This window comes from Lissotriton vulgaris, chromosome 11 (assembly GCF_964263255.1).
Source record: "Lissotriton vulgaris chromosome 11, aLisVul1.2, whole genome shotgun sequence".
Taxonomy (NCBI): Eukaryota; Metazoa; Chordata; class Amphibia; order Caudata; family Salamandridae; genus Lissotriton; species Lissotriton vulgaris.
Genome location: NC_141699.1, coordinates 63,654,747 through 63,665,818, shown reverse-complemented (window position 1 = coordinate 63,665,818; position 11,072 = coordinate 63,654,747). Strand labels below are relative to the sequence as shown.

General features: G+C 48.5%; 1 protein-coding gene across 1 annotated transcript; it reads right to left on the bottom strand.

The window, feature by feature from the left end:
* Positions 1–6,481: 6,481 nt before the first annotated feature.
* Positions 6,482–10,846, bottom strand: LOC147678978 (uncharacterized). The gene is made up of 2 exons (XM_086944703.1): positions 10,576–10,846; positions 6,482–7,131 (listed from the first exon to the last, which is right to left on the bottom strand). Exons 1-2 carry the CDS (start codon positions 10,844–10,846, stop codon positions 6,482–6,484), a joined length of 921 nt encoding a protein of 306 aa, XP_086800829.1.
* Positions 10,847–11,072: the final 226 nt, after the last annotated feature.

Below are 11,072 nucleotides of genomic sequence, written 5' to 3'. Positions count from 1 at the left end.
CAGGGAAATCGGGCGATAACACTTGGGATCATCCCTGTTGCCCTTCTTAAAAATAGGGACGATTATGGCCTTTGACCAGGACGGCGGCAGACCACAAGTAATGGCAGTATTTATGACCCTAGTCATTATGGGAGCCCAGAGTTCTACACAGCTCAAAAACAAATCAGGGGGGATCCCGTCAGGGCCAGGGGCTTTGTTTTTTGTTAATCCCTCTATTCCAGCAGTGATCTCATTAATGGTGAACACTACTGTAGAGCCCTGGTGTGAGGTCTTTACATGCTCTTCAGTTGTTCCTGGCTCATAGTTGTACAGCCCCTTATAATGAGAGACCCACTGTTCTGGTAGGATATTTGATCCTATCTCCGGGGTGTTATTTTCCTGGAAAGTTGGTTGGTTGATGATTCTCCAGAATCCGGACATGTCCCTATTTTCCCCCGCTTCTCTTAGGTCTGCCCACGCTTCTCCCTGTAGAGCTAATTTCCTCCTCTTGGTCTCCCTCTTATATTTGTTCCTACACACAGCGATTTGTAGGATATCTCTTGGTTTGTTTTTAAGGCTGCTTTTGAGCTCCCTCAAAGCCTTTGAGCAATCTCTATCGAACCAACGTGGGTTACAGTGGTTCCTTATGGGTGCACTAGTTTTTAATAGACTGTCTATAAGGTCAACGATCTGGTCAAATGCTTCGAGCAACCTAGGACCTTGAACATCCATATCTAAACAGTCATCCATGGCGAGTTTACCAGAGTCCATCAAGGATTTATAAAAGGTTTCCCCATCTATTTTGGACCACCTTAGTCTCCTTCCCTGGTCTGTTACCTTCTCAGTAATTGTGCCTTGGTATCTAGTTTTTGGACCCGCCAGATGCAACAACCCCAATACAAGGGGGTTGTGATCACTAAAACTACTCCAATCTATCCCTACGCTGATGACTCTATTTATTAAAAGTCTAGAAACTAAGATATAGTCAATAAAGGAGGAGCATCCTCTACCCTTGAATGTTGGTGGGAGGCTGCCATCCCTCTGCCCACCCATCATATTAATAGTGTGCTCTAGATCGTGATTAAGCAGGAGTTTACTAAAAGCTAAACCATCCGGCGTGTGGGAGAAATGCGGCCCTTTCTCTACGGGGCAATGAGACCATTCTGCATCTATTGGGACCAGTGCCGAGCATAGGTGACAGTTAAAGTCTCCCATGACCAGCAGAGCAGGTACCTGTCCCACTTTCCGAGCTATAATTTCCTGACCCAATCTGTCATCCAATTCTCCTACAAATGAGGTATGGTCTCCCCCTGCCCCATTGTTGTAAATGTTGAAAACAGTAAGTCTTAGCCCCTTCCCATTAAACCGTTCTGCTTGTATGGCATGAGATTTCCAGTCCGTAATGGACCAGCTGCCCGGAAGGTTTAGATCTACTTATATGGATAGTCCTCCCATGGCTCTCCCCGATCTCGTTTTTTGCGCCGGAACAAAAAAACATTTATACCCCTGCATGTGGAAATTACTATTATCAAGGGCCCATGTCTCCTGGAGGCTAATTACATGAAAGTTACTAATATATTTGCGCCACTCTTTATTATTAAATTTGGCTGCCAAGCCTGCTATGTTCCAGGAAATAATTCTCAGTGTGTCATAGACATGCTCTATTCCCCCATTAAGCCCAGTTTGTTCCACAATCTCCACCTGACCCAGTTCCAACCCATTTCCTCCCATTGTAGGTTCGATAGCTGTAACCATGGGCTCGTTCGCCTCAATCCCCCTAGCCCTAGCAGGTGAAGTTTGTTGTGCCAGCGGGCTTTGCTGCCCAGGTTCCAATATTGGGTCCCCTATATTGACAACTCCTGGAGATACATTTCCCATTGTATTGGTATATCTGCCCATGTGTCAATCGACCCCCTCAAGTCCATTCAGGCAACTAAATCGATTAAAGCCATGGAAGGGTAACACCGGGCGATGAAAAACTGGCCGAACATTAAAATCGTGGTGTCTGCCCCTTCGGGCAACCCTCGTCCAGTTATCGTGGGCTCGATTGGAATACATAGGGGTAGGGGGGAAGAAAAAGACACATGTAGGGTCTGAATTGTTGATTCGAGTGATCTATTCTTCCCTAGACATATATGAGTAACAGTCCCAGCGTCTCGAAAACTCACCAGGATACAATCCCCTATTATAGATTTGTTTGTTTTACCCACCCAAGGTACCCTTCTCACCATGATGATTTTGCTGTTGAGGTGTACCGGGAGGGGTATGTTCAAATTCAACCACTTGATAACCTTGCTTTTCAGTGAGCAAAAGTTCTCACCTTCGCCCACTTCAAGTGGGGGAACACCGGCCATGACTACCATGAAATCGTTTGCCTCTGGAGGGAGACTGGGCCTACGGGGTCTAGGAGGAGGCTTCACTGGGGGTGGGGGAGCGATACTGCCAGTGATTGGCATAGGGGGAGCTAGGCCTACAGGTGGGGGGGGTTTTGTTGTCCTCCCAAAATCAGAGTGGGGGATTTTTGTTTTGGTTTTTCCCTGGCCACCCCTCGACTTCCTCCTGCATTTGTTAGGTGGGGCCCATATACCCCTTGCACAGAAGTTGACTTAGGTTTAGCTTTCCTGGCTTTAATAGCCGGTGGGGGCTGGGAGATTAGATCAATAGTCACACTACTTGGGCTAATAGAGGGGGTTAAGTTAGGGGGCCTATTTTTCAAATTTTCTATGGAGCGTCTACGCTCCACCCTGAGCTTGATCAAGGTACTTTCCTTATCCCCTTCTCCCGCAGCCCGGGGGAAATAATTATCTAGAGTCCTATTTTTGACCCCTCCCAACTTCATTGGAGTGCCCTCCCTGGCCGGGGAAGGCATAACAAAACGTGATGGGTGCAAAACTTAAAGGAAAATTTAACAAAAGAATAATCCAATGTTCAAGGGGCAAACTAAAGAAGGTAGGCCCAGCCCAGCCTTATCCGGCCTATGAGGGCCTTAGAGGGCCCGCCCTTTGCCCGGGCCTAGCCCCGGGTGCTCCCGCGCAGCGGTGATCTCTGTTGCTTATGTACACCTAGGGCGGGGGCGTTGCCGTCAGGGAGAGCAGCCTCAGGTGTGGCGAGCAGGTACTCCTGGGAAGTTGAGTCCCTGCTGTACTGCTCGCAGCCCTGCGGGTTCCTGGAGGCAATGTTGTTCTCGCTATCCTTGCAGCCCCAAAGTCCCTGATGGCGCAGCGGGACTCGCGAAGCGGGTCCTGCAAGTTGTAGGCTGAGGGTCCTAGTGAAAAATCCTGCTCCCAGCGTTAGCAGTCCAAGAGAGAGCTTCATAGTCCTCGTGAAGTGATTCCCGCAGTCCGATTCCACCAGGGGGGTTTTAAAGGGGCGGGGGCGCTGCCGTCAGGGAGAGCAGCCTCAGGTGTGGCGAGCAGGGACTCCTGGGAAGTTGAGTCCCTGCTGTACTGCTCGCAGCCCTGCGGGTTCCTGGAGGCGATGTTGTTCTCGCTATCCTTGCAGCCCCAAAGTCCCTGATGGCGCAGCGGGACCCGCGAAGCAGGTCCTGCAAGTTGTAGGCTGAAAAATCCTGCTCCCAGCGTTAGCATTCCAAGAGAGAGCTTCACAGTCCCCGTGAAGTGACTTTGTTCAGTTCCTGTAAATAAGTGATATGCATGCACTGTAAGATTCTAAGATGTGTTGCTCTGTCCCAGTATTTACACAGATAACAATTTCCCTATTTTATTTTATTTCTTTTATAACGCTACTCATCCCAATGAAGGGTGTTAGAGTGCTTTATATCACATGTACACATTATACATTGACAGTAAATCATACAAGTGTTAAATCAAATAAGTGTGTAAATCAATGTACAGGATGTGTGTTGCATAGGGCAGAGAGGGTTAGATTTGAAGGAGTCACGTGTACTTCATAGCTCAACGTCGTATATTTGAAGAATTATAATTCATGAACTGCAAGTAACAAAAGGATTGCTGTGTTAAAAGTTGTAACCTACTTACCTATCTACAAAAAAGAAAAATCTGCCATCTACATGAAACATGATGTGCTTTGCAGATGTATTAACCCTCCATGCTACTTTTAATTAAAAACTGAGACTAGACAAGACATAGATCTCTACCGTAAATACGTTATCCTCCAGAGTTATATTACCATTATTATTATTCCCTGGGACTTACTGGGCACACAAAATTCTCTGCGGCAGGTATTTTAGCCCATTAATATATTTTAAAATACAGCCTTTGCAACCAATTATGCAGAACAGATTTACTGCCATGTTTCTCCTTGTTGCCAATTTCTTTGTGGTGGAGTTAGAAAAAAATATATATATAAGTTGAGGCTCCGATTTTGCATCAGGGTTGCATCACTTTTTTGGCACAACCTCGACAAAAAGATCACTCTTGTTAAATATTGTAATGCTCTCAAAAGTACTCATGATAGGCCTGCTAAACATACGTGTGAGTATATAAGATCAGATGTCATGTCTTGTGATTTCACTTCCTGTGAGGTCATGAGTTGTGATGCCACTTCCTGTGATGCCACTTGCGATGCTACACTCCATGATGTCACTTGCATACTGCCTAGCTTGGTTAGTCCCCTCATTTCTGTTTTTTTGGACTTGGACACTGCTTCCATCTGTCCTATTGAGATAATAACCAGAGTCTGGTCAGATTGTTAAAGTCGCTTACATCTGTAACCAACCCAGGGTGAAACGCAGTTGCTTAATTTGTGCCTTTACAACGGCGTGAAACAGCATCTTCAATCACCGGAACCTTTAAGAGCTGCTCCTACATCCGGGCTCTTTTCTCTGGATTTCACAGCAATGTAAGTTGGCTTCTAGTAGCATTCATGTAACTTTAGAAAAACTAAGGGGCAGATTTACAAGCCCCATGCACCACTTTTGCGTCATTTTTCCCATGTTAAAAATGACGCAACAGTGGCGCAAGGGGCTTGTAAATCTGCCCCTAAATGCTGCAATTAACAGGCGCACCTGTACCCTATGTAATCATGGGCGAAGCTTCATCTGATTAGTGCAACAGGTTTACCGGGGGCTAGACGCCCGAGGGGCCCACTGAACCCTGATTGTTGCTGTATTTCACAGTTCAAGGCCTCAAATAAGAACAAGGAGAACCCTACTCACATAGGAACCAGGGCATTAGTTTATATCAAAAAACAGCGGTTCCTGTGGTATGATACTGCAATATATCATTCCATATGTAACTTAATCACAATTTATAAAGACCGAGGGCTATCAGGGATGTCAAAAAAGGTAGCACCAACAATTCGACAGACTTCTCATTAACTGTTTATATACTTCAAAACATAAACTGCAAAATTACACAAATATATTCAGCTTGTCACACATTCATGTGAACACAGAAAATGAAAAAGTGCACAGTGTCCCAAGTGTACATATGAAACCCAGAGAATAAATATACAAACAGCATACATTATGTATAAGTACAGTGGTTTCTCATAGAATAGCAATTTGGAAGGAAAATGACCAAAATATTAATAATAAAGTATTTATAGTGTCTATACAATATCCTAGGCACTAATTGTTGGTTCAATTCCTTTTGGCGTCGACGGCGTTTCGACCCTCAGAAATACGGGTCTCTTCAGGACAGGACAGGACAATGGGGGACATCTGAATATTAACTGGTTCACACACCAACCGTGTCGCGCAAGAAATCATTGTCCACACCTTCTTTTAGGAGCAAGAAAGGCCACTTTTATTTTAGGACAGGTGCATCATAAATTTCATAAACACATTCATTATTTATTTATTATTTACATACTTCAACTCTACAGTGAGCCTACGAAACCTAAATCCCAAAACCCCGAACAAACTCCTGCCTACTACCCCTAGCCTACCCAACGCTACCCTTCAGGATGGCCAACCCGCTCCAGGCTGCCCACCCCCACTAACAAAAACCCGCCTCCAAAAGAACAAAGGCACCCATCCTAACAGTGGCAAACCTACCTAAACTAAACAGTGCCTAGAGCACCGCAAAAATAAAAACCCATAAATAAATAAAGAAAAAGAAAAAAGAGGGAGGGTGGGTGGGGCAAAACAACCTCCCTTCACGCCTCCCGCCACGCAGTTCCTAACCGCCCGCCTAACTTCCCCTTTTAACCCCTCTGCTAATCAGCCCCCACCTGGTAATGATCCTCGCGCGAACCTGCCCAGGAAGAGACCGGCTCGCGCCTGGCTCTCCCTGGGTCCCCCCTCGCGCAAGAAATCATTGTCCACACCTTCTTTTAGGAGCAAGAAAGGCCACTTTTATTTTAGGACAGGTGCATCATAAATTTCATAAACACATTCATTATTTATTTATTATTTACATACTTCAACTCTACAGTGAGCCTACGAAACCTAAATCCCAAAACCCCGAACAAACTCCTGCCTACTACCCCTAGCCTACCCAACGCTACCCTTCAGGATGGCCAACCCGCTCCAGGCTGCCCACCCCCACTAACAAAAACCCGCCACCCAGGAAAACCTTCAGCGTTTTCCTGCCCCACCTAAAGGAAAGGAAGGAGCACACCACAACTGTACCTGAAGAACCTTGCTAATCAAGTCCCTGAGTTCAAGGAGGTAAAAAGAGAGGCCCAAAGCTGAGAGATGCACACCGTCCTCACAAAATAAATGATGTTCAGAGACTTTTAAATGATAATGGTCCAAAATGTAGATCCCCCAATGTTGACAAAAAAGGCGCATTGTCCTGTTCACTTTTCTTCTAGCCTTTTCCAGGGCAGAATGGTTCAGTGCCCCACGCCATTGCAAACGAGGCACAAACTCAGTCCATATAAGCATGGTGCTCACCCATGTGGTTCTGATGATTTCCAGGTCCTGCTTCATTAATTTTAACAAGGTCAACCCAGAGAGAGAAACCAAGTCATTCTCTCCCAAGTGTAGCACCAGGAGATCCGGAGGGCCCCCCAAACACTGTGAAACCAAAGCAGCCAAGGCGGGAAAAAGCCCACCCCAGCGCATTCCCCCTGTTCCATGCCATGAGACTTCATGTGTCATACTGTTCAGACCAAGTGATCTCCCACAGAGCTGGCTGGCAGCGGCTAAAGCTGCTCGTTTAATAAAAGAGTGCCCCAGTATCCACACCCTTCGTTTGCATCCGGCGACTGATGGCCAGGGACCTAGGAGAGAAAGAAATGTTAGACAAGCCAAAATGCACTATTTCCTCACATACTTTTCACAGCACTTGGAACGCCAACGACCAATGCGTCGGATCTGGGACCAGTCCCACCCCAACCGAGCGGCCTCCGTCGCCGCACCAATTCGGAAAGAATGAGTACCAAATTGCACAGGATCCTTCCCCAAGCGCAACAAAACCTTGCGTAATACAGCCAACAATTGAGACGCAACTATGGGACTACCATCCGCATGACAAAATATGGACCCCTGGAGAAAATGCGGAGAGGACACAAACACTTCCCATTCCCCAACCGGGCAACATGCAGAGACACCACTTCTACCAAGGAACACCCACTTACCCCTCCCCATCTGGTCGGTTTTAGATGCCCGCAGCCACAGCCGCACTCTGTCACTTTCCAACACCACCTCATTGCTGGTCATACCTACCCTGCCCCGCAACCCCAGCAACTCTGATGCCCGAAATGCCCCAAAGAACAACCAAACAAAACACAAACGAAATTTGGCACACTCCAAAGCATCATAACAACACACCTCCAATGCCGGCAACAGCAACTGGAGCAACTCAAAAGTCACTGGCTGCCGGAGCTGCTGACCACCAGCCCGGAGCCTGGCCAAACCTTTCAACACTTTACGAACCAACACCCCCCCAACCGGATCCCTCCCCCACCAAAGCTGCCCATAAAAAGAAACCCCAGCCAATTTGCCAGAAATGGTCGTGGGCGATAAGCCTTTGTCCGCCAGATGTAAAACAAACTGCAAGACGCATTGTTCATCAGACCAACCCGCCCCAATCGGCCCCATGGAAACCTTACCAAACTGCAGAAACTCATTCCAGGCTTTCACATAACCTCGCCTGGTGGAGTCAGCCACTGAATTTTCTACCAAGTGGTGAACCCTCAATCCCCCAGGTCCCATACGTACTGTGGGATCGCTGTTGGTTCCAGGTCCGCCCCAGGAGCTAACTTGCGGAACTCGGACCACTGAAAGCGAGACAAGGAATCAGCGATGCAATTAGAAGTACCAGGAACATGCCGTGCTTTAAATACAATATTTAATTGCAGACACCGCAGCATGAATGCGCGCAGGAGCCGCAAAACCCGCAAATCACGAGCCTTTTGGTGATTGACAAGGTGCACGACTGCCAGATTGTCCACGTGAAACAAGACTGAGCGATTCTGAAACTCATCCCCCCAGAGATGCAGAGCAACCAGCAACGGGAAGAGCTCCAGAAACGCTATGCTGCGACCCTGATCCTTCCAGTGCGCCGGCCAGCCGGCCGCGCACCATCGACCGTCCCAAAATATTCCGAAGCCGTGAGCCCCTGACGCATCAGTGAACAACTGTACTTGCCATACCATGTCCTCATCCGCAAAAAACAAGGACACGCCATTAAACTCATGTAGGAAACGAAGCCAGACGGTCAAATCGGCACGCACAGCGGTGGTAATGCGCACCCTATGATGGGGAAGGCGTGCTCCTGACATGGACAAGCCCAGACGTCTGCAGAAAGTCCTGCCCGCCCGAACAACCCGGCAAGCAAAATTGAGGTAACCCAACAACTTCTGAACAGTTTTCAAAGCAACTTTCCGCTCCCCCAACACCAGATGAATGAAAGCAGACATTTCCTTCACTTTGGCCACAGGCAATCTCGCCACCATAGACAGAGTATCAATTTCAATCCCCAAGAAAGTCAGGGACGTACAAGGACCCTCTGTCTTGTCCGGCGCCAATGGAACCCCCAATTCCTCCGCTAGAGCCTGAAAGATGTTCAAAGCCGACTGACACTGCCCAGATCGACCTTCCCCAATGAAAAGAAAATCATCAAGGTAATGACAGACCAATACGTGGCCACTAACAAAAGTGAATCGCCACTGCAGGAAGGTACTGAAAGTTTCAAAAAGGGAGCATGACACTGAACAGCCCATGGGCAACACCCGATCCACGTAGAAATTACCATCAAAATGCAATCCCAACAGACTGAAATCCCAAGGGTGAATGGGCAATAGCCGGAAAGCCGACTGAATGTCGCTCTTCGCCAGCAAAGCCCCAACACCAGCCGTGCGCACGAGCCGTAAGGCATCGTCCACCGAAGCATAATTGACAGTTGAGTCAGCTGGATCAATAAAGTCATTAATTGATGAACCCTCTGGCCAGGACAGGTGATGGATAAGACGAAACTCCCCTTCCGCCTTCTTAGGCACCACACCCAGGGGCGATACAATCAAGTCAGGCAGAGGACAATTCACAAAAGGACCAGCAATCCTACCAGCCGCAAGCTCCGCATCCAGCTTCTTCCGCACAACATGGGGACTCTCCTTCGCAGACTTCAAATTGTCCGACCACCTGCCCACCCTGGGTCCCTGATACCCAATCCTGAACCCAATTTTGAAACCCCAAGACAAAATCTTAGCGGCCTCAAAATCTGGATAATCCACCAGCCAGAGATCGAGAACCTCCTGCCTAATAGGAGTAGGGGCCCTTGTAAACAGACTGTTGTTGCTGCCCCCTACCCCCTGAACCTCGTCCCTGCTCACCCAATCGCTGGCCGGGAAAACACTGGGTGAGGGCATGCTTCCCTCCACACTGCGAACACTCGTGTTTGTACCTGCAAGCAGGTCTGTTACAGGAACCCCTGTTAAAATGCCAGCATGTGCCAGAGGCGGCTGACTGACCTCTGCCCCAAACCCCCGCCCCAGACTGAGCGGGGCGAGCTGAAAAGGGCCGATAATACACTGGCTGCCCGCTAGCCGTGTGGGTCGTAGCAGGTGGGTTTGCCGATGCCATCCATTGCAACCATAACTCGGAATCAACCTCACCCCACGAACGCTCAGGGAAAGCGCTCATGCGCGCCCTGAATTCGTCATCATATGACAACCATGCAAAGCCGCCAAAATAACTATGAGCCTTGCGGATGACATCTGCATATTTAAACATGTCTATGGCTTTCTCAGGATGACGTTGACAATAAACGCTGGCATAAATAAGAAAGGCCGAAGTCCAGTTCTCTATGGACTTCGGAACACGAGGCCTCAGAGCCAATTCTAATTCCTCCTCTTTTGACCCTTCTTTTGCCTGAACATCCCTATGGAGAAGCCGAAAAACATCCACAAATGCCCCAGACCATATCAAATTCTTCGTTTTTTCAGATAAATGAGACCCCAAAGGCATTCCCACCCCAGAATAAGGCAACTTTTTCGGTAGGATACTATCCTCCGTGACACGTGTGGCATCCACCCCGCCCACCCCCGCTGTAGAAACTTCATTTGCAACTTGCACATTAGAAACATTCGAAAGTACAGGCCGCTCAAGCCTCGGTGCCAGAGCGACTCGCTCAACCACAACCCTATCACCCGTACCAATAGATCTTGTACTTTTAACAGGGAGACTCTCCCTAGGTTGCCACACAGACCACCACCCATCCTTACCTCTCGGTAACTGCTCCGACTGCTGTGCGACAGCCCCACGATCCCTCTGAGAAGGTCCAGACCACACTGCCCCTCGTACACCTGCATGGTCCGCTCGAGACTCCTGCAAAACACGAGAAACAGTGGGTTGCCCCAACCCACCCCCCTGGGCCCGTGCTGCCAAAAGCCCAACATCCTTGTCTCTCAACTCCCCTTCTTCCAACTCATCATCATGAAAACTCCCACCGAAAGCTTCATCAGAAAATTCAACTTGAGCACTACCACTGGGCATAGCCCCATCACCAATACCCCCATCATAAAATTGCCAGTCGATGTTTTGAAAGCTATGTGCACTGAAAGCTGTAGAAGAGCCGTCCGCTCCAGACAGCCCCCCTGTAAGCCCACCACTGGAAACAGCCGTGTGGACAGTTCCCGGGCCCGTAGAGACAGCCAACAGCCGCCCAGCCGATGGCGCAGATTGAAAACTGCGGCCGCTCGAGCCAGACAAAGAAACAGCC